This window comes from Pinus tabuliformis, chromosome 6 (genome assembly GCF_031772625.1).
Source record: "Pinus tabuliformis cultivar Carrire ecotype Pingquan chromosome 6, CPIR1, whole genome shotgun sequence".
Taxonomy (NCBI): domain Eukaryota; kingdom Viridiplantae; phylum Streptophyta; class Pinopsida; order Pinales; family Pinaceae; genus Pinus; species Pinus tabuliformis.
In genome coordinates, this window is record NC_142292.1 from 309,007,309 (window position 1) to 309,032,499 (window position 25,191).

The 25,191-nt window shown below is 37.6% G+C and overlaps 1 protein-coding gene across 1 annotated transcript in view; it reads right to left on the reverse strand.

Moving 5' to 3' along the window:
- Positions 1-25,191, reverse strand: part of LOC149258544 (anoctamin-like protein Os01g0706700) — a 301,245-nt gene that overhangs the window by 194,779 nt on the left and 81,275 nt on the right. Inside the window, exons 6-7 of the mRNA XM_089371991.1 lie at positions 24,123-24,214; positions 23,902-24,006 (exon numbers count right to left, since the gene is read on the reverse strand). Of these exons, the coding sequence (XP_089228117.1) occupies positions 23,902-24,006; positions 24,123-24,214 (197 nt within the window). The remainder of the gene's footprint in view (positions 1-23,901; positions 24,007-24,122; positions 24,215-25,191) is intronic.

Genomic DNA, 25,191 nt, shown 5'->3' on the forward strand with positions numbered 1-25,191 from the left:
AAGGAAGATATATATCATCTGCCATGCATGACACGTTCTTTGAAGGAGTTGGACCCGAAAGCACAAAGGTCGTAGCATTTCTGATTACATTACTAATGATGATGATAATATGTTGAATGTTATACTAATCACTAATGATGATGACAATGTTTATGCTGAATTAATGATGATGATTTCTTTATGTTGAATTCATGACAATGATTATGTATTTTTAGATATAGATTCTAGATTTGAAAATATGAATGGTAATATGAAATATATATATATATAGATATATATGTTGTTTCCTTGCCATATTGTATTCAGATTTTTTGAAAATTTGTTGTATATGTTTCAAACCGGTCTCTGTATCTGTTTCAGTGCAACTTAGCTTCCCCTCTGGAGTACGCTATATGAGAACAAGGTGAGTGGTTCACCTTCCCCTGTGGATACCCCAGTATACATCTTACTCTTGCAGTCTGGGACTCTTGGGAAGTACCTCTCATCTAGCCAGTGAGTTAGGAAAAGTGGTTAAGGTTAATTAGTACTACCGACAAACATGTTAGGTATTATTGTATTCCCTATGGCTAGAATGCAATATGTTCAACAACTTGATCGCTAAGGATCAAGCCTGGTAGGGCTTCTCCCCTAGTATATGGGGATTTTCCTCTGTCCCTTCTGACGATGGCGAGGTCTTGCGACCCACCCTCCAATTCTTCTTATTGACAGGGATATCCATTGTTCAGCAAAAATGAGCAAAGACCAAACCATCACATGATGGCATGTTGCAGCCACCTTTATGGACTTAGCATGGTTAATGGGATTCCTCTCTAAAAGGAGATGAGACGTGAATTTCCTTAATGGACCCATCTTTGACCAGTTTGTTGAAAATTGGATGGCATTGTCCTATGTAGACCTATTCTATGATGATTACTCTTTTATGAGTCATTTCATTGATTGGATGCATTGATGAGCATATTCAAAATATGAACAAGGCCTAATGGCTTGATGGTCAACAACAATGGTTCTTGAAATTCCTCTATAAATGAGAGGGACTGTTAAAGTTGGGCAGCTAGGGAAAAATTCCCTAGCCTCCCCTAGCCCTCTTGATAAAGCTTCTACAATGGAACAAAATGGATCAAAGGATTAGTACTGGACAAAAGAAAATTAAATTAATGTCAAGTCGGCTTGATGAACCTATTGGCGGGAAAATGAATTAAATGAAACTTGGAATTTGAATTTAATAGGTCGGACTAATGTCGGCTCCCACCTCCAAAGGGACATGTCCCTTGACATAAATAACTATAAATATACACCTATGATCTTCATTGGATTGAAGACAAAAAAAAGGATATCATCTAAGATGAGCTCGGTTCTTTTGGGATGTTTTCTATGGCTCGGTGGTCATTCTATAAAGGCAGATTTCAAAGGTCTACCTTGGTAGAGTAAGGAAGACACCCTTCACACAATTCGGATTTCTCTGAGATTGTTTTGAAGACCTTCTTGGCACAGTTCGGAGGAGGATATTATCTCATCCAAGTTCGAACCTCTATTGTGGAAGATTATTATGAAGCTATCATTCAGATACATGAAGACTAGTTCGATCTTTGTGGCGAGTATGGTCATTATTCAACTAAGTGTCCGAAGAAGCAGGGAGATAATTAGAAGAAGGGGAAGGAGGTAGTAGGGGTCACCACTTCTACTGAGCTAGATGATCTCTCTAAAAGATTGGAGAGTGAAGATTTTGCTCTAGTATCTCATTTCTTTGAAGGTGCCATCAATGAGACTAAATGGTACGTGGAAAGTGGTGCGTCGAAGCATATGACGGGTTTGCATGACGTGTTTGAGAGTCTAGTTGAGTGGGACTCGAAGTTGTACATGATGGTGGGCGACAAGAGTTAGAAAGAGATTAGTGGATCAGGTATCATGCCATTCAGGATGGACTCAAGTCAGTTGATAAGAGTTCAGGATGTATTGTATGTACCAGAGCTTAGATATAACGAGTTGTTTGTCTCAATGATCGAGTAGAATGAGTTTCATGTAATTTTCCAAGATGGAAAAGCAAGACTCGGGCCAAAAGGCTCTGCCTTTGTTGGAGTGGTCATCGGAGAATGGTCTATATCGGCATATGGGAAACGCAATAGATCGTGAGAAGTAGATGTTGAAGTAGGTGCAGGTTCCAGAGGTTCAAATGGAACCAAGTTCTAGCGGAGGTTTGCAAGTTCAGAGGGAGTATGTGCAGCCCAAGAAGAGTGCATGGTCAGTGAGGAGCAAGGGTGCTTCTACAACATGCAAGAAGGAACTGTGGGATGGCCTAAAAGCATTTCAAGAGAGGAGGAAGAAGAAGGCTTCTCGTGCCAGTGATACTACCGAGAAGGGAGAGATTCATGCTACAGGGTATGCTACAGTGGTGAACGTCAGGAGTTAGCCTAGTGTCACTAGCAGTGATGATGATGACGAGTTACTTCCTAATGGTGGAAGTAGCTCCCTTGCTAAGAGGGAGTGTTGAGTTTTGTAGCTTGGGAAGTGTAATGAACAAGGTTTGTATATGCAGCGGAATAATCTTCAAAATACTTCAAAGATGTAAATATCCATAGTAGGACAAGTAATGTATATTAAATATTATAAAAGAATTGATATGATATTTTGAGATGATTACAGTGAGGGTGACAACCTGCTTATATACCCTAGGAAGGTACCTCTTCACCAATGGTTATGTCCTTAGGGACATACCTTTTCATTAACTAATTACTAATTAATCATTAATTATTATTATTGTCATTTACATTATTTGTGTTATTTTTATATATATTTTATTCATAACATTGCCTTCTTCTTCAAAAAGCTTTGTCCTCAAAGCTTACTGATGAAAAGCCTTGATCTCTTTTTCAAATCGTCAAGGAATTGTCATCTTCGTTGTTACAAGACAATATGATCCTTGGAGTGATAAATAAAAATGTCGAATCGAAAATGGATCTAATCATCCTAGATTAATCCTCTGTGAAATCTTCCAGTCACTGGATGATTGCAATGAATTGTTATCATTGGGTTGTATTCTACAAATTTCAGTATTCTTTGGAACATAAATCTATTGTTTTTGTTCTAAGTGATACTGGTATGCATTGTAAATTAATTCGAAAGTCTGCCCTTGTGATTTGAATGTCGATGAGGAGTTTTCTCTACAAATAAGCAGGTTGTGGACATTTTCACCAAGCCTCTAGTGGAGGGGAAGTTTGTCATCTATAGGGATAAGTTGGGCACAGTGCTGAATACCTTTCATGCTTGGAGGGATTGTTGATGATGATAACTCAGAAAGGTGCTTCTGCATAGGCTAGGTGTCAAGCATGTAGAAGATGTCCAAAAGCCTCTTTAGGTACTTGCTCATGTTGAGTGACTTTTATGATCTCTTTCCTAAGTCTAACTTAGGAAAAGCACATTGATTAATTTATTAATTAATGTTGGCTATTGGGCTAAGGTTTTCTAATGAAAAGTAAATTAATTTACTTTAGTGAGTTAGATCTAATCTCTACCATTGATCTCAAGTGAGGCTTAGGATCTAATCCTAGCCATCCATCACTTAGGAGATCTAGGGTTTGAGATCTAGCTCAATGAGAAATTGTAACAACCCATCTAAAATGATCCATTAATAAAATTTTAAACTTTATAATATATATATATATTAAATTTTATAAAATATATAATTAGACTTTATAATATAAATTTATAAAATATATCATTGAACTTTATAACATATATAATGAAATGTTATAAAATATATCATTGAACTTTATAACATATATAATGAAATGGTATAAAATATATCATTGAACTTTATAACATATATAATGAAATGTTATAAAATATATCATTGAACTTTATAACATATATAAAGGAAATGTTATAAAAACATAAATGAACTTTATAAACGTAAATCTAAACTGTGCTAAAGAATATACCAAAGTTCATTAAAGGGGGCGCGTCCAACATGCTAAAAATTTATAACAGAGCACAACTTGCCGGGAAATATCTGAGAGTTAATTGCATGCAGAGGCGTGTCAAGAGGGAGAAGAGCGGTGGCCGTAAGCAGGAGGGTGGCCACCGCCAAGCCTGCCATCATAAATCGCTAATCTGAACCGATCAGGGGGGAGAAAAAACGGAGATGGAGGGCAGGAGCTGAAATTAGGAGTTCAAACCAGAGGACTAAGAATTACCAGTGGAAGAGCATTAGCTGGCCTGAGGTTCTGGGCACGGGGGCAGTAAGCTTCTGCGAGTAGCTTACTGGGTTGAGCAGCCATCTGCTCAGTCTGGCTGGGAGGAATTGGTTTCCCGGAGATTGGATCAAAATAGCCACGGCATCACCAGCAGCAGAATCACCAGTTCAGTAGCAGAACCAGCAGCAGTTAAGGTAAGTACAAATTAATTCTTCAGGCTTTCTGTATTTCAGATTTTAGTTATTGTGTTTTGTCACTACACATGGTATCAGAGCCGCGTTCAAACCCTTCGGGACCTCACAGGCCCTACGCAGGTAGAACGATGGGTAGGTATGCCTTGGTGGCCAAGTTTTATTACTGCTATTCCATTCTACACGAGTTTTCAAAATTTCTGGTTCAGGCTAGGTCTTGCCGCCTGTGGTATCTGTTGATTTATGTTATCATATGCGTCCCTTTTCTGTTTGCTTGATTCTGTTTTTTTTTTGAATTTTCTCGAAGGCCATGCGATACGGAAGATGGATTTTTTTTAAAAACCCTCGGCAATCTGGCTGCAGAGGCTGATTAAACCCTTGATCTTATAATTATCACCATTAATTCTTCATATTTATCCAAGATCGGCCAATTTACCTCGTTCAGGCTGACTTCCGTGAATTCTGAGCTATTTGGGGACTTTCTTCTTTTTAATCGGTTCGTTGGAATTCAAGGGTTTCAAATCTTGGGTTCATTCTCGGTTCACAGGGCTGTGATTGATAAGGTACCATTGATTAATTCACCCGTTTCGCAAAATTAATGGTTTTCCGGTATATAATTCTGTAAGATTTAAAATCTCATTGAGAGAAAGCCAGAAGGACGACGAAACATTTATATTCTACCGACAGGGGTTAGTATTACGCGTTGGGTTAAGTGCGTGGCCCGAGTTCAATTCCTTTGGAGCGGCATCACATTTTGGTTTTGATTACAGAATCGAACCATGTCCCAAACTGATTATGACACCCACTTTTGTCCGCGTCGATATTTCCGATTATAGTATAAAGATTCGCGCAAAAAAAAAAATCGGCACACACCATCTACAAACAGATTATGTGCAGTTTCGTGTCTACGAAACATAAGAGGCTGAGGACAGCCTGAGAAGTTCATCCTGAGTCCTGCATTGAGAAGGAAAAATTTCCTTGCACACCAAATATCCGCCGCGTTTCTCTCTCTCCTGACTGGCAATCCATGATCGGAATTTTAAATAATCCCATATCCTTCTACTGTACATTTCTTTCTATCTCTTGTCTCCCACCTTTTCAATTTCAGTTTATATGGTTTAGATTACGATAATAATAGCATGATTCGTTGTTTTATCCATTTCTGTTAAAGTAAATCTGAGCAGCGATGACCATGTTAAATTTGATTTATGTCATAAAAGAGCGCCGAAAGCCCACGCCAAAATTTAAATGAATGTGCCTGGAACAGAACTGAATGGAATGATCGAACACTTGTGTTTGTAAGCAGATAGATCCCATTTGAGATTAAATTCGATCCCCGGAATATTAAATACGCTAAACTTGGCCGGAATATTGAAAGTATTTACACTTTAATTGCCTCCGGGCTGTTAATTTATGCTGCAAATTCGATCCCCGCCTCAAGCTTTCAATCGAATATTTTAATATGGCCAGGATTCAAATGTCTCAACGTTTCACAGGAAGACAGCTGTTATTGAACGGAGAGTAGATATTGTCCGTATGTGCGGAAGCTGACGGGGTTTAGATATCTGCACAGAGAGATTGGAGGGTTAAAATAACTGTTGTTCGTCTAATTTTTCTCTGGGTTATTTTCCACTGCTATTTGCTGAATTAAAGTGCCAGGTGACTTTCTGTTTGTAGTTTTCAGATTTTATTTACCATAGAAAAATTCATTTGCTGGGTTAAATAATTGCATGGTTAACCAAACAGTAGAAAGTACAAGCATTGGCAATCCTATGTTCTGTAAGCTTTCTTTGTTTGGTACTTTCGGTATATGTTCTACACAATGCATTAAAATATGCATGGTATGAGCTCTGTATGTTTTGTTCCCATTCCAGATATATACATTTGAATATTTGAAAAATACATCTTATATTATAGAAAAATATTTACGACAAACTGTATGAAAAACCAGATACTAAGAAACAAGAAATTGGAATATCGATTATTGTATGGTCTCCAGAACAACTTTGGAAATTGTATAGCACCATAATACTAACAAATTGTAAATTGCCTAAAGCTGTACAATTCCTCAAGTAAATATAATGGATACGATACTCCTATATACTGACATTGAAATTATGACGGCAAATCACAATAAAGGCTATCTTGGTGTCCAACTAGATTATTATATTTCCTTTCCAAGCTGCAATTATTATTTCAACACATTATTCAATGGAGTGAGGACTCAGTGACGGTCTTGATAAATATTTACTGTTGATCTTATGGCTCACTGTTTTAAGCTGTTGTTATGCTTCTCGGTGCTACAGGTTTTATGTCAGCTGTTTAAAGTTGGCTTACCCATCTATAATAATGGGCATACCGGCATAGTGATATGTATACTATTCATGTATCTCTATTCAATTAATATCAAACTGTGCTGTGATCATTTGTTATCTCTGTTCATGTTTTGTTTTGATTGCCTTCAGTTTTCTGATACAGTATCATAGCAGCTACAAATCTAGGGGGCTGTGAGGGCCCCTCGAGCGTTGTTCCATGAAAATCACGAGTGTTTGATTACATCTCATACCTGGTGGGATTCAAACCAACTACACTCCTGAACTGGATGAGTGTCCATGAATGAAGAAAAACTGTGCCAAAACCCTTATTTTCGTTGCTTGTTTAAACAGATTCGAATTTTCCTTGAGCGAATTGCTAAAATGCATAATTAATAAGCTTCAAAAATTCATATCTCCTCAACCATGAGGAGTTAGAGGGAGTGTCATATACTGTTAGAAAGGTCTGGGAATAAGATTTCCAACCATCTATGTTATGCTTCTATTTGAGCTAAGTGAATGAAGTAAAAATGCCTTCAAGGAAAGGGTATCAAATTCACTTTTTCTTGGATAGCATTGGTGTGAAATTTTTAAATTTTGTCGCAGTTATTGGTTATTATTCTCCTAAGGGAAATAGACTATTTGTTTTCTGCAAATTATATGTGGCAAATACTGAATACAACACTATTGCATTCTTCATATTAGGATAGAATACCCTGCATTAGGACAAGGAGGTCGCGAGACCACCCTCCTTGACCTCGGTACCAGTAAGATCCGCCTAGCGGGTAAAAATAGCAAAAACTATACCCATTTATAAATGTGACGTTGCAAAAGAAAATTGTGTGTTAAAATTCGGTTACCCACCTCAATTTTTTTTTTTTTTTTTTTTTTTTAATATAAATTTTATTTTTTCAGGGACCATTACCATGGTAAGGACGTATGAGCGACGACGACGTGACCAGGCAACATCATCACCATTAATGCCGCCACTGTCGCCATCACCATCCCCATCACCTTCGTCACCACCAAGACAATCGTCAACATCAAACGCTCCAACGTCAGAGTTGACTGTGATAATGAACTCTTTGGAAGCCTTATTGGAGACATTAAAGGAATCAGCTAAGGCTAAAAACAAAGAGGAATTTCAGCATGTAGCCACCAGTTCAGCGGAACCAAATAATTTGGAGCCCAGAGGATCGAGAGAAGACATCTCTAGAGAGCTTCAGAAAATTAGACTCCCAAAATTTTCGGGAGGTCGAGCTGGTGAACGCGCTGAGGCATGGTTGGAAGGGACGAACCGGTGCTTTAGGTTAAGAGAATATTCGCCTTCAGCAAAAACAAAAATTGCCGTGTTTCAACTAAAGGAAAGTGCCTTAATTTGGTGGGGAAATCTGGAAAAGCAGCTGCACCTTACATCGGATAACGTTCCTTGGGAACTATTTGAGGAAAGGTTCTGCGCAAAGTATTTACCTCCATACTTTCAACAACAGCAAGCCAGAGCCTTTCATACACTAATTCAGGGAAGTAAAACGGTGGAAGAGTACGAAATAAGGTTTATGGAGCTGGTAAAATACATTCACTACTTAGACTCTGATGAACGTCAAGCTGAACGCTTCATATTTGGGTTAAATCCTCGCATCAGAGCCTTCGTAAGTATGTGGAAACCATCATCTGTAGCCGAGGCAGTCGAATGTGGCCGTTATGCAGAAGAGCACCTTGGAATCAAAAAGGATATGGGGCCAGCAGGGCCTTTACAATCAGGACTTCCAGGGAAGGCTCCCCGGAACTTTTTCAGAGGAGGTAGCTCGAGGCCACCTTACGGTAACAGGTTTACCCCAAATATGGGGACAAGAGTTCCCATGGCTGTAAACACTATAGCTGCGGAATCGTCCAACACCAGACCATGGGCATCGCGAGGGACTACCGGTAGAGGAAGGAGTGCGAGAGGAATCAACATGGGAGGACGCGGCTCGTTCTCTAGAAATTCACACCTTGATTCAAGAGGATCAGCGCAACTCAATTGTTGGGGATGTGGGGGGCCGCATTTCCAGCGTAACTGCCCAGAAGCTTCATCGAATATATTGCAAAGGACTGGGAAGGAGCCGATATCAGCCAATCGAAGTAATCATAGAATTCATGCAGTAGTCAACCACGACCAAGCAGCCCATCAATCCACTGTAGTGGAATCTTCAGGTATTATCAATGGTGTAAAAATCAAAATCTTATTTGATACTGGTGCCACAGATAGTTTCATTTTGTCATATGCATTAAACAAATGTGGGTTGGCAGCTCGTAGACAAAATGATTTCCACCAAGTGGAAATGGCCTCAGGAGAACTCCAAACCGTGGGCTTGAGTGTGGATCAATGCAAAATTGACCTAGGGGTCTGTTCGACTAAACTAAGAGTCTATGTCACAGCCTTAGGGACATATGATCTTATCATAGGTATGGATTGGCTGGAAGCTCACCAAGCTTGGGTAGATTGTTATGGAAAAAGGATTTTGGGCTTAAACGATGAGGGAGAAGTAATCCAAATTCAAGGAATCAAGAGGGAAGTTTCTTTACGCTACATTTCGGCAATGCAGGTGAAGCGTTGTTTAAGAAAGGGTTGTCAGGCTTATGCAATTCACGAAGTAAGCCAGGAAAAGGGGCCATCTTTAGAACAATATACGGTGTTAGCTGAGTTCCCGAATGTATTTCCAAAGGAACTACCTGGATTACCCCCAGTAAGAGAATTGGATCTCACTATTGAATTAAAGCCAAGTACCCAACCGATCTCTAAAACGCCTTACAGAATGACAGCTCCAGAACTTCAGGAATTGCAAATCCAGTTGAAGGAACTACTCGATATAGGGCTTATCCGGCCCAGTACCTCACCTTGGGGCGCTCTTGTAATTTTTGTGAAGAAGAAAGATGGATCCTTAAGATTATGCATAGACTATCGAGACTTAAATCGAGCTACAGTAAAGAATCAATACCCTATGCCGCGAATCGATGATCTTTTCGATCAAATGAAAGGAGCTGCTGTCTTTTCAAAAATTGATCTTCGATCAGGGTATCATCAGCTAAGGATTTCTGAAAATGATATCTCTAAGACTGCATTCCGGACACGTTTTGGGCACTATGAATTTACTGTGGTACCATTTGGGTTAACAAATGCGCCAGCCGTATTCATGAATCTTATGAACAGTGTTTTCCGTCAGTATCTTGATAAATTTGTACAAGTCTTTTTAGATGATATTCTCATCTATTCCAAGAATGAAGAAGAACATGAAGAGCATTTGCGGCTAGTATTGTCCTGCCTTAGAGAACGTCAGTTATATGGAAAACTATCCAAGTGTTCTTTTTTTCAGGAAAAGATTCATTATTTGGGTCACATCATATCAGGTGAAGGGATTTCAGTAGATCCTGAGAAGGTAAAAGCGATCATGGAATGGCCAATACCAAAAAATGCACATGAGATTCGAAGCTTTATGGGTTTAGCTGGTTATTACCGGAGATTTGTGGAGGGATTCTCCAAAATCGCAAAGCCAATCACAACCCTTCAGCGTAAAGGTGTTAAGTATGAGTGGACCGAGGAATGTAATAAAGCATTCTCTAAACTCAAAAGACTACTCACCAGTGCACCAATCCTAAGAGTCCCTGATATGGGCAAGGACTTCATGGTATGTATTGATGCATCCAAGCAGGGGCTGGGTGCAGTATTGATGCAGGATAAGGGAGTGATAGCTTATGCTTCCACAAAGCTAAAATCTCATGAAGAACTCTATGCTACTCATGATTTAGAATTGGCCGCTGTAATGCTAGCTTTAAAGATCCGGAGACACTATCTGGTGGGACGAAATTTTACACTTAAAAGCGACCATCAAAGTCTGCAATATTTGTTCACCCAAAGAGACTTAAATGCCAGGCAAAGACGATGGAGTGAATTCCTAAGTGAATATGACTTCGGAATATCATATATTAAGGGGAAAGAAAATGTGGTAGCCGATGCCTTAAGCAGGAGACCCCGGATATTTTCTCTCATTCCCATTAAAGTGGATTTAAGACAACGAGTACTGGATCGTCTTATAAAAGACAACTGGTATTTAAAGGTGAGGGCAAGTCTTGAGGGAATTAAGGCAAAAGAATCTAAATTTGAGGGTTATGAATTAGAAAACGATGGGATCTTACGATTCCATGGAAGGATGTACATTCCTGATGATAAAGATCTTCGAGATACCATCCTTAGGGAAGCTCACAAAGCAGTATATTGTGCTCATCCTGGAGTAGGGAAAATGTATGCGGATACCAAGAAACTCTTCTTTTGGGCAGGCATGAAGCGTGATATCACTCAATTTGTTGCAAAATGTTTGGGATGTCAGCAAGTAAAGGCAAATCATTGTCACCCAGCGAGCCTCTTACAACCCCACGACATTCCTATGTCTAAATGGGAGACCATTTCTATGGATTTTATCATTGGACTACCTCTTACTTCTCAAAGACACAATGCCATTCTGGTAGTGGTGGATAAATTAACAAAGAGCGCCCATTTCATTCCGGTAAGAGATACTTATGATGTTGCTGACGTAGCTAGAGTATTCATAAATGAAATTATCAGATTTCATGGAGTACCTAAGAAGATTATATCCGATAGAGATTCGCGATTCACTTCCAGATTCTGGACGTGCATGCAGACAGCCTTAGGTACTCAGCTAAATTTAAGCACGGCTTACCATCCTGAGACTGATGGGCAAACTGAAAGAGTAAATCAAGTACTTGAAGACATGTTGCAAATGTATGTAATGGATCAGCAATCACACTGGGAAAAGTATTTACCCTTAGTCGAATTCGCATACAACAACAGTTACCACAGTTCGATTGGGATGCCTCCATTTGAAGCTTTATATGGCAGACCTTGCAGAACACCGTTAAGTTGGGACAGGTTAGAAGATCGAGTGATAATAGGACCAGAATTAATCCATGAAATGGAAGCGCAGGTCAGACAGATTAGACAGCGATTAAAGGAAGCACAGGATAGACAAAAGAGTTATGCTAATGCTCACCGAACTGATAGGAGAAATGAAGTAGGGGACCAGGTCTTCGTCCGCATCAAACCAAATAAAAGTACTATTCGATTCGGAAAAGGGACAAAGTTGTCACCCCGATTTATAGGACCGTTTAAAGTCGTGGAAAGAGTTGGACCTGTTGACCTCTACTGGTCAACTACCCATGCAGTACACCACCCTTTTCTTGGCAAAAAGGGGCAGCACCTGATCGACATATCCGTGCCATCCTGCAGTCATCAGCAGTTTCATCATTTTGATTGTAAACCCAGTCTGCATGAATTAATTGTAAATAATCTTAGCAGATATGAGTCGTGTATGTAAATTGCCTAGGTGGACCTAACTTTCTAGCGGTAATCTACGTCCCGGAAGGTTTTTCGTCTCACCGATCCATGATCGGCAGAGTTTTCCTTCAGACCTGACCCCAAAGCCGGGATGGATTTTGTCATTAGAACTTTAGGAGAATCCTAGTGTGTTAAATCTGCTAGATTATAAATGTGTCGCAGAACTGGGTGATTTGTGAGGGTCTGTATTAAGTGGGTTTGTCCCCTTAAGATGTAAATTTGTAAAAGTCATGATGTAATGTGTCTTGAGGGTCGAAAAATGTTTTAAATCCCCTCATGAGTCCTAAGTCCTAGGTCCTAGGTGATGTTTCCGAAGGCTTAGTTCGATGATCCATTTTAAAATGAATTGAAAAATTAAAAAAATGAATAAAAATAATAAAATAATAAAATAGATAAAAAATTAATAAAAAAATAAAGTAAAAACCCTAACTAATAAAATAATAATATTTTAAGTGAATACATGCAAAATATTATTTTTTAATAAATCGACGGATGAGATCAAGAGATGTCTTGATCTTCATCAACGGTCGAGATCATTTCGACATGGATCACTCGAACTAGCCGTTGGAGTCATTTCCTTTAAGTAGGGTGCTAGGGGTCAGTTCAGATCATCTGATCGGTGAGTCTAAGACTGAAGAAGCTCTCTTGTAAATCTGTTTTTGGTTAATAAAAGAAGACTTTGGGGTCCATATCTTGTTGGTGTTACTCCCTTGAAACGCTGTGAGATTGTTTAATTTTCTGCATATGTTATTTTCAGCCGTTAATAATAGCTTTTTGTAGAGTATTGTGAGCACAGGTATCTTGTTCACTTGCTAGGGTTTGAGTGTTGTTAGGGTTTCTGAAGTAATGGCAGGTATCTCCATTACTTTCTGAGATCTAGCAACATTTTTGCCCTCTTTACTGATGGTTGTTTTGAGCTGTGCAGAAAACATTTTCTGAAGGAATTTTGTGGGCGTTCGGGGAAGTTCTCGGCTGAACCAGCCAACTCCCGCAAGCATTTTTTGCTGAGCCCAGTTGGATTTGATCCTGGGTCTATCATTCAGTTTTATTTTTTGATTTGCATGAGAGATTTTCTGAAGTCCTTCACAGTGAAAAAACTTGAAATCTTTATTTATTTAAAATATTCCTATGCTCATTGCTGAATCTGGCTGTTAAGGAGCCAAATCTGTACATTAAATTAGCTGATCTAGGGTTTCATATTTTTGCTTTATGCAGCTTTCATTAGGGTTTTGATTTTGGTTTTATGTACATATTATTCTTTTTGGGTGATTTCATCATTTTTGGCAGGCATCAGAGAAAGGAAAAATATCTTTGACATACGTTGTCCGGCCAGTTTGCTTTTGAGCCATCCTGTAGCACATCGTTCATATATCCGTGCAATTTTTTTTTTAAAAGTCAGAGTTCTGGCTTGCACCGCCACTCATCAAAAAAAATTTACGGGCCAGCGTAACTCTCGTTCTGCCTATTCCACCACGTCAATCTTCTGCAATTGTTAGATGCTCAGAGGTTATACGTTAGCCAGGCACGGGGTTTGAAATTCGAGTGATAAGCATTAGAATGCGAGTTTCAGCTGACGGCTAGAGAAAATCCGAACCCAGTCGAAATCTTTCAACAGAAATTCTTCAGTGCTTAGTTGAATGTGCTTTCTCTGCATGCGATGTCTGAGCAGGCGTCATGATTCATAGATCTGTATATTGATGCAAGCTTAAAACGATTTTCCTCCTGCCGCCGTTTCTCTTCTGCGTCCAAGTGTGGATATTCAGGGTGGAAAGGGTTCAGGAGCTTTGATGCGATTCGTCATTTTAATCAGGCAACGCAAGCTGTCCAGGTAAATTCTTACACGTCTGCAAAATCGATTGCCGCCCAGCCGCCATCTGATATCAAAAAACTGTCCAGGTTCTTTGCGGCTCAGACCTCAGGTAAGTATAAACTCGCTTCATTATTTGCCATCGACCGTGTTCAAAATCCGCTGGCGTAGGGTTTTCACGTTTTCGTCACAGGTAAATCGAATGTTTGTTGTATGATACATAGCTAAGGGTTCACGCATATTTAAATAAACTTTGATCGTATTTTTTTTAGTTTTAGCTAGTTTCTTTTTTCTTTAACTTAGCATAATTTTGTGTAAATAAAATAAAAAGAGTTTTGTATAGTTACGATTTTATAACGTTTTAGATTTTAATTTATTCATTTTTATTTAGATCTTAATTAGATTTGAATTAGATTTGAATTAGATTTTCTGATTTTTGTTTTAGTTTGGTTTCAAAATGAAAAAGAAATAATAATGAAAAATTTTATTTAGTTTTTAATCTTTGGTTTAATTTTTATTTTAAATTTTTTAAATTTTTAGATTTTAGTTTTTTTTTAAATTTTTCTCTTTTTTAGATTTTTATAATATAAAAAATAAAAGATTTTTGGTTTAGTTTAATTTTTTATTTATAGTTTAGTTTTAGATTATTTTTTAGATTTTATAAAAAAATTAATAATAATAAATAAATAAATAAAATTAAAAAAAAAAAAAAAAAAAAAAAAAAAAAACAAACAAACAAACAACTTTTAAAAATTCGAAAAAATATAAAAATTTCGTGGAAGATTATTTTGCCAGATTCAGTGGTTTTCATGTTATATCTTTCATGCTGAGATCTATATTTTCAAGTCGAGATATGAAATTGATATCTAGTTAATGATTTACGATTCTCGTGGTGTTTTAAGGCATTTATCTCTTCAAAATTTTCAGTTGATGGATATCGTTTTGGTCATGTGATTTAGCTGATACCTTTCTATGACAAATGGTTGCTGTTCACGATTTACGTTTCTATATCATCTAATAAGTAATCATCTTAACCATAATCTCTTAAGGCACTGGTCTGCTAAATTAATCAAATCCATCTAGTGCTTTTCATATCGTATCTCGTGTCTCCCAACCAACTGGTCGACAGTTGGTCTTCATCATCTCACAGGGTCTACCCCCCTTAGCCGCGGGAGACAGGCTTAAACGGAGGGACCAGGGATCAGAGTGACAGCCCCCGGTCTGAGGGTTGTCGTGTCAATCCGCGCGACAACATTTTTTGGCGCCGTTGCCGGGGACACTTTTTCTCGGTGTTTCAAACGACAAATCATTTTTCTCATTTCTTATCTCTTCATCTGGCCCGGCAACGCCAACATTTTTTGGCGCCGTTGCCGGGGACACTTTATTCTCGGTGTTTCAACGACTTTTCTTTCATCTTCCCATCGTTCTTATTTCTCATTTGAGCTGGCAGATTCGGCGTTTGAGGTTATCATTTGGATCTTTTATTGCCTTATTTCTTCGGTGTGTTTCTTGTTTGGGTGGCGACTCCATTTTCTTATTTTTTCCCAGACAAGAAGCCTCCCGCATATCTGTTTGTTGATTACTTCTTGGATCTTGGAATCAGATTTATTGTTCAAGTGGCGACTCCACTTCTTTCATCTTTTGATTTTCTTGAGCAGAGATCTAGTTCTATTATCCATTTCATCCCTTATTGTTCATCATGGATTATTCATGTAAACCATGTCATTTTACTGACAATCTCCATGATCTTCCGAAAGAGGCCATTTCTAAATTATTTAAGTTCTCGGGTGGTGATTCGGTCGCTGTTAGAAAGCATTTAAACAGGTTTACTTGTGTAATGATCATATATTGTAGACTTCCTCAATATAATCATGAAGATTTCAAGATGCGTCTATTTGTCCATTCTTTAGAGGGTGATGCCTTGAATTGGTTTAATAATTTTCCTAATGATTTTTTCACTTCTTTACAAGACATTCTCAATGCTTTTAAAGATAGATATGATAGTCCAAACAGCTTGCCTTCTACCTCTAAAATTGTGCAAAAGAAAGAAAGTAATCTTATAAAAAATCCAGCTGTTGAAGAAAGTTTTCAAGATCAGAATGTGTCATCCACCGGAAATATCGCAGACCAACTTCATGATAAATTAGGGACAAATGACAATGAAAAGGAAGAGCAAAAGCAAATTATACAAGAACTAATGATGCTGGTAAAAAATATGGAGGCTAATCAAACTAATTATGTCAATGACGTGAGAACTTTGTGCACCCACCTTGAAAAACGTAATAGGGAGATAGAGATTATGCAAAATCAGCATGCTAAAGAAATTGAGACCATCATGAAACAGAAACTAGATTCATGCAAAGCAAGATGTCAGGCTTAGAAGAAAATATGGCGACCATCAAAGCTGATCATGATAGGGAAATTGATTCTATGCAAAACAAGTTATTAATTATGGATCATCAGTTGGCCACCATGCAAGCAAATCATAAAGAAGAAATAAACTCTATACAGTATTTCTTGATGAACTTAAAGGAAAAGACCGATAAAGTAATAAAAGATATGGAAGAAGACCATGCCAGGCAAATCAGTGATTTAAAGGTTGAACACTTTAGTCAGATGGATGTCATTAAAATTCAGGTTCAAAAGTTTCAACAATGGTCAGAGGATAACAGAAACCAGGGGACATCAATAGATCAGGAGCCTTCTCATTTGTCACAACAAGTTCCATCTTATTATGAGAAGGTCATTGGTTCGAATGAAAGATGGTTAACTGAAGGTGATCCAGATAGACCTAAGAATGATAAAGATCAGATGCAGGATAAAGAAGGGTATATCACGCATACTTCATCTGATAGTTTTGAAACAGAAAGTTCCAGGTCATCAGTAATTCACCCTGCCAGAAAGAAAAAGCGTAAGAGAAAGAAAATGAGACGAAGATTTGATGCATCAGACGGCCGTGAGCAGCTTGATTTTCAGATAGGAAAAAGTCCTACCATATGCAGAATTGGACATGGCACATCCGACAAGCAGCTGACAGATTTGCCTGAAAGCAGGCAAATGCTCAGTATACACTATATTGAACACATCTGATGCCATGAGGCATCCTTTGTATCGTATTTCTAACCCTACTCCTTGTTTTTTCCGCATTTTTATTTCTGTTTTATGATTAGATTTGATTTCTAGAATAGTTAATAAATGAAGAGCTTTTATTTATCCTGTGCTTAATGTATATGATGATTTTTGGACGGACGCTACTTATTTTTGTGTTGTATGGATGCAGATTCTGGATTCTCACATTCCTGCAAGCAGCAACGTGTCCCCAAGTAGAGCCAGATGTTGACCTCTACTGGTCAACTACCCATGCAGTACACCACCCTTTTCTTGGCAAAAAGGGGCAGCACCTGATCGACATATCCGTGCCATCCTGCAGTCATCAGCAGTTTCATCATTTTGATTGTAAACCCAGTCTGCATGAATTAATTGTAAATAATCTTAGCAGATATGAGTCGTGTATGTAAATTGCCTAGGTGGACCTAACTTTCTAGCGGTAATCTACGTCCCGGAAGGTTTTTCGTCTCACCGATCCATGATCGACAGAGTTTTCCTTCAGACCTGACCCCAAAGCCGGGATGGATTTTGTCATTAGAACTTTAGGAGAATCCTAGTGTGTTAAATCTGCTAGATTATAAATGTGTCGCAGAACTGGGTGATTTGTGAGGGTCTGTATTAAGTGGGTTTGTCCCCTTAAGATGTAAATTTGTAAAAGTCATGATGTAATGTGTCTTGAGGGTCGAAAAATGTTTTAAATCCCCTCATGAGTCCTAAGTCCTAGGTCCTAGGTGATGTTTCCGAAGGCTTAGTTCGATGATCCATTTTAAAATGAATTAAAAAATTAAAAAAATGAATAAAAATAATAAAATAATAAAATAAATAAAAAATTAATAAAAAAATAAAGCAAAAACCCTAACTAATAAAATAATAATATTTTAAGTGAATGCATGCAAAATATTATTTTTTAATAAATCGACGGATGAGATCAAGAGATGTCTTGATCTTCATCAACGGTCGAGATCATTTCGACATGGATCACTCGAACTAGCCGTTGGAGTCATTTCCTTTAAGTAGGGTGCTAGGGGTCAGTTCAGATCATCTGATCTGTGAGTCTAAGACTGAAGAAGCTCTCTTGTAAATCTGTTTCTGGTTAATAAAAGAAGACTTTGGGGTCCATATCTTGCTGGTGTTACTCTCTTGAAATGCTGTGAGATTGTTTAATTTTCTGCATATGTTATTTTCAGCCGTTAATAATAGCTTTTTGTAGAGTATTGTGAGCACAGGTATCTTGTTCACTTGCTAGGGTTTGAGTGTTGTTAGGGTTTCTGAAGTAATGGCAGGTATCTCCATTACTTTCTGAGATCTAGCAGCATTTTTGCCCTCTTTACTGATGGTTGTTTTGAGCTGTGCAGAAAACATTTTCTGAAGGAATTTTGTGGGCGTTCGGGGAAGTTCTCGGCTGAACCAGCCAACTCCCGCAAGCATTTTTTGCTGAGCCCAGTTGGATTTGATCCTGGGTCTATCATTCAGTTTTATTTTTTTATTTGCATGAGAGATTTTCTGAAGTCCTTCACAGTGAAAAAACTTGAAATCTTTATTTATTTAAAATATTCCTATGCTCATTGTTGAATCTGGCTGTTAAGGAGCCAAATCTGTACATTAAATTAGCTGATCTAGGGTTTCATATTTTTGCTTTATGCAGCTTTCATTAGGGTTTTGATTTTGGTTTTATGTACATATTATTCTTTTTGGGTGATTTCATCATTTTTGGCAGGCATCAGAGAAAGGAAAAATATCTTTGACATACACTGTCCGGCCAGTTTGCTTTTGAGCCATCCTGTAGCACATCGTTCATATATCCGTGCAATTTAAAAAAAAAAAAAAGCCAGAGTTCTGGCTTGCATCGCCACTCATCAGAAAATTTTTACGGGCCAGCGTAACTCTCGTTCTGCCTATTCCACCACGTCAATCTTCTGCAATTGTTAGATGCTCAGAGGTTATAACGGGGTTTGAAATTCGAGTAATAAGCATTAGAATGCGAGTTTCAGCTGACGGCTAGAGAAAATCCGAACCCAGTCTAAATCTTTCAGCAGAAATTCTTCAGTGCTTAGTTGAATGTGCTTTCTCTGCATGCGATGTCTGAGCAGGCGTCATGATTCATAGATCTGTATATTGATGCAAGCTTAAAACGATTTTCCTCCTGCCGCCGTTTCTCTTCTGCGTCCAAGTGTGGCTATTCAGGGTGGAAAGGGTTCAGGAGCTTTGATGTGATTTCGTCATTTTAATCAGGCAACGGAAGCTGTCCAGGTAAATTCTTACACGCCTGCAAAATCGATTGCTGCCCAGCCGCCGTCTGCTATCAAAAAACTGTCCAGGTAATCTGCGGCTCAGACCTCAGGTAAGTATAAACTCGCTTCATTATTTGCTATCGACCGTGTTCAAAATCCGCTGGCGTAGGGTTTTCACGTTTTAGTCACAGGTAAATCGAATGTTTGCTGTATGATACATAAGGGTTCACGCATATTTAAATAAACTTTGATCGTATTTTTTTTTAGAGTTTTAGCTGGTTTCTTTTTTCTTTAACTTAGCATAATTTTGTGTAAATAAAATAAAAAGAGTTTTGTATAGTTACGATTTTATAACGTTTTAGATTTTAATTTATTCATTTTTATTTAGATCTTAATTAGATTTGAATTAGATTTTCTAATTTTTGTTTTAGTTTGGTTTCAAAATGAAAAAGAAATAATAATAAAAAAATTTATTTAGTTTTTAATCTTTGGTTTAATTTTTATTTTAAATTTTTTAAATTTTTAGATTTTAGTTTTTTTTTTTAATTTTTCTCTTTTTGAGATTTTTATAATATAAAAAATAAAATAAAAAGATTTTTGGTTTAGTTTAATTTTTTATTTATAGTTTAGTTTTAGATTATTTTTTAGATTTTATAAAAAATAAATAAATAAATAAAATTCTTTTAAAAATTCGAAAAAATATAAAAATTTCGTGGAAAATTATTTTGCCAGATTCAGTGGTTTTCATGTTATATCTTTCATGCTGAGATCTATATTTTCAAGTCGAGATACGAAATTGATATCTAGTTAATGATTTACGATTCTCGTGGTGTTTTAAGGCATTTATCTCTTCAAAATTTTCAGTTGCTGGATATCGTTTTGGTCATGTGATTTAGTTGATACCTTTCTATGACAAATGATTGTTGTTCACGATTTACGTTTCTATATCATCTAATAAGTAATCATCTTAACCATAATCTCTTAAGGCATTGGTCTGCTAAATTAATCAAATCCATCTAGTGCTTTTCATATCGTATCTCGTGTCTTCCAACCAACTGGTCGACAGTTGGTCTTCATCATCTCACAGGGTCTACCCCCCTTAGCCGCGGGAGACAGACTTAAACGGAGGGACCGGGGATCAGAGTGACAGCCCCCGGTCTGAGGGTTGTCGTGTCAATCCGCGCAACAATAGGACCTGTTGCCTATCGTCTTGCCCTGCCACCCCACCTGCATAGAATTCATAATGTATTTCATGTTTCTGTATTAAGACATTATGTAGCTGATCTATCTCATAACATCCAGTGGAAAGAATTGCAGGTATTGGACGAGGGAGTCATAACGGTCGAACCTTTACGTATACTGGAACGTAGAGTTCGACAGTTGAGGAACCGTCTGGTGGACCAAGTTAAGGTCCAATGGGACAAGTATAGTCCTGGATCAGCAACTTGGGAAAATACAGAGGACATATGTCAGAGATACCATAATTTATGTCCATTTTGAAGAACTTTACAATATGTTTAGTATATATTTACTTCGTTACAGTCAGAGACACGGAAACATTTTGAATGATTATGGATAAACATGAAACCTTATGGCATAATATATGTTTAAATTTCTGCTGGTACATGGATACCAAAATGATATATGTGGTTCGTTTTACTAAATTATAGTTGTCAAGGTAAGGTTAAAGGCCGTTAAATGATTTTACTTCTGATAGAAATTGAAACAATATAAATCTGTTTTATTTATGCATGTTAAGGATGAGCAACTGAAATGGATGACAGGAAGTGAATACATCCTAAAGAAAAGTCAAACTACATGCATAGAATATGACAAATTATGTTATGCTGTAGTATCATATGTAAATAATACATGAGTCATTTTGAATATGCTGATGCACATTTTACAAATGCATGGGTAAGTGTATGATTGCAGATAAATGATCCAATTTCCAGGATGACCACGTGATGACAGAACCTCAGATCAGTTAAAGCTCAAAGTGATTCTATGATAGGGTAGTAGCCCTAATTCTACTGGGAGGGGTGGAGGTGTTGCCCACCGTTTATCCTCCGAACCCTGGAGTCATGGGAGGACTGTGCGAGTCACGCTCCCCTAGACGTGTGATGATGACTGCCGGATGCCTACTAGGAATCAGGTCGGTTTAACCGACGCTGTCACCTTAGTGTTTATGAATGGTTAGGTCAGTAAAATTGATGCCATGGCATACTCCAGTAGAGGACGGATAGGATGGGAGCAGAAGAGATTAGGGAGGATAGGATGATTTTGAATAGCTTGGGGACCGGGAAAGAAAAGGTCATGTCCATTAAAACCTTGAACCTAAAGCTCTAACTTCGGGACGAAGTTTTCAGAAGGGGGGATGTATGTAACGACCCATCTAAAATGATCCATTAATAAAATTTTAAACTTTATAATATATATATATATATATATATATATATATATTAAATTTTATAAAATATATAATTAGACTTTATAATATAAATTTATAAAATATATCATTGAACTTTATAACATATATAATGAAATGTTATAAAATATATCATTGAACTTTATAACATATATAAAGGAAATGTTATAAAAACATAAATGAACTTTATAAACGTAAATCTAAACTGTGCTAAAGAATATATATATACCAAAGTTCATTAAAGGGGCGCGTCCAACCTGCTAAAAATTTATAACAGAGCACACCTTGCCGGGAAATATCTGAGAGTTAATTGCATGCGGAGGCGTGTCAAGAGGGAGAAGAGCGGTGGCCGTAAGCAGGAGGGTGGCCACCGCCAAGCCTTCCATTATAAATCACTAATCTGAACCGATCAGGGGGGAGAAAAAACGGAGATGGAGGGCAGGAGCTGAAATTAGGAGTTCAGACCAGAGGACTAAGAATTACCAGTGGAAGAGCATTAGCCGGCCTGAGGTTCTGGGCACGGGGGCAGTAAGCTTCTGCGAGTAGCTTACTGGGTTGAGCAGCCATCTGCTCAGTCTGGCTGGGAGGAATTGGTTTCCCGGAGATTGGATCAAAATAGCCACGGCATCACCAGCAGCAGAATCACCAGTTCAGTAGCAGAACCAGCAGCAGTTAAGGTAAGTACAAATTAATCCTTCAGGCTTTCTGTATTTCAGATTTTAGTTATTGTGTTTTGTCACTACAGAAATTATAAAAGACGCCTAAGGGAGAGGTGAAAGACACTTCAATGGTCAGGAGATCATATTAAAGACACTTCAAAATAGGGGCCTAGGAGTCAAGTTTTGCATTTGTTGTGGTTAATCTAACTGGCAAGAAACGAATGTATTTTTGAAGGCAGCTCAACAAATGTATACAGGATTTTCTATAAAATAAACACAAGCAGAAACCCACACCATCCACTCCCCACCCAATGCAAGCAAAACAACCCTACACCAAAGACCCTCGTGTATTTGATCACATAATTAGGAGTTGTTGTGCAAGGCTTATCAAGAAAACCCAGGACCTAGTGGGGGTGGAGGTGGCTCATTGGGTAGAAAGTCATCTTTTAAACTAAGCATCAGTGAAACAGAGACTTAGCATGGGAAGCAGGTATCTGGGAACCTGGCAGTATATAGAGACTCACAAATCACCATAAACTGGCTCATGGAATTTAATTCAGAGATAGACATTGCTCATCATGACCACATCAGAAAAGTAAGAGAAAAAAGCCATGAGTTTCAACATATCTCCTTTGCATATATATAGAGAGAGTTCAACATTGAAATGGAACAGCTAGCAAAAAATGTTGCACAAGTAATACCAGGTACACTGCACATAGAGCATCATAGAAGGGCTCTATCTCCCTAGAGTTAGATATTTATTCTAAGAACATATCACTGAGGTGAAGCTTCTTTATATAAACCACCCCTCATTTGGACACATGGAATGACGGGGTCAGCTGTTCTACGTAGACTTTGCAGACATTAATCTTGATCTTATTGACTTTCTTGGGAGACTTGAGTGACCAGACTGATTATCATTATAAATTGATAACTTTGAATAGTATTCCCCCATATAACTGTTATATATGAGTACTCCTATAATAAAAATGAGACTTTTTTCATTTTGAGAAAAAGACTCCTACGGGTGTTTAAGACAGCCCAATATCACTATTCTGAAAAAGACTACCTAAACAGTAGAGACTCCCTGTTTTTAGGTTATAATTTTGGTGGGATACGTAACCTTCACTTAGTTCTTACTCCCCATGGTTTGGAGTAACCATGTTTTCACATGGATCCTATGTAGGGGATCTGGTGCCCCATTGTTTGGACAATTCCATTTTCCTGGAGTGCTCTCCTCTTGGTTGAATTGAGGTTTAGATGATGTATTACTCTTTTTCAATACACCATCATATATTTTTGTAATTTTCTTTCTTCTGCATTATTTGTGAAATTATTTGGTTTATCATGGTGTTTTCCAACAGATTTTACATTCTCCTGCCAGCACTCTCATTCCTCCATGTGACCACATACTCTTGGAATGTAATTTCCCTTAGACTAGTTGGCTTAACGGATCTAGCATTTATAACATGAATGTAATGTAATACATATCTTGGATGTAATATTCAATGTCAGCAATGTGTCCATAAACTGGATATAGTATCTTAACATTCAAGATAAGTTTGACAAGAATGAGCAAATTTAACCTGGCCTGTAGTGCAGCATTCTGGCGCTTCCAAAACTGTAAAAATAGAACAGCCCATGAGACAGCTAGTATGGAAAAGATGGGGAGCACAGCCAACTGCCAAGACCTGTGAAATGGAAATAAGACAAGTAACAGAATTTTCATGAAATTAAAATATAGATGGACTCAGGAAACATATATATGCACGACTTGAAATAAAAACACAGGAGATAATGAACTTACCCAAAATTTACAGAATGGAAAAGTATCCCCAACGCAGCTGGAAATAGAATCCACTTTGTGTACATGCCCAAGAAGGAAAAATATGTAGCTACCTGCAAGCAAATACAAGTAAAATTTTTAGTGGCTTATTGAATTTCCAAACTTAGGTCAAAACAGGTAAGAGAAAACAGGTTTAGAGATTTAACTGAATACAATAGAATATAATCTAGATATGAAGTGAACACAAGAAAAAAATGTGATTTGTATATTTAAAAATTTCAATCTTTGGAAAATATGGACTGGATATGAAAGAGACAATAATGTTCAACAATGTATGACTCTGGCAATCTGTCTAGCCATCCATCACAATAGAACTATCCTAACCCCATGACACCTTCAATGGCACCATGACTTCTCAGGTGTGGTTTCTCCTAGGTTTCACGAAATGGGGAAACGGATACGAGTTTCCGAAACGGGATGCGATACGAAACGCGACCTCTCCAAATTTTGGAAACGGGGAAACACGAATACATACATACATACATACACACACACACACACATATATATATATATATATATATATATATTTTAATATTAGGACATTTAAGAAATATGTGCAATCATAAAAGCATATATGATACATTTTAATTTATTACATTATGATAAAATTGTCAATTGTCAATGCATAAACTATAAGTCTCTAAATTTCAATCACATTTACTCATGAATGATCACATAATGAAAATAGAAATATCCAAAATCAGCCACAAAAAATTTCTAATTTCTTGTCTCATGCTTGATTGGGAGTCTTCATACCCTAGTACCCTACATGCTCTTCATTATTGGGAGTCTCCCCTGCATAGAGGGCTTGGTTCTCTTGATTAAATACAAGTTCCATACCCTAGTACATGATAAAATCCAATGGAAACATTGCAATCCCCCCAATCCTGAAATCCTGAAAAACAGATAAGTCTGCTGGATTTTGAGTGAGATCTACAATTCTACTTTCTCCATATGAAATCCAATGAGGGCGAAACCACTCTCAAACACCCTGAGTCATTTCATGGTAATGTTAAAAATTTAAGTAA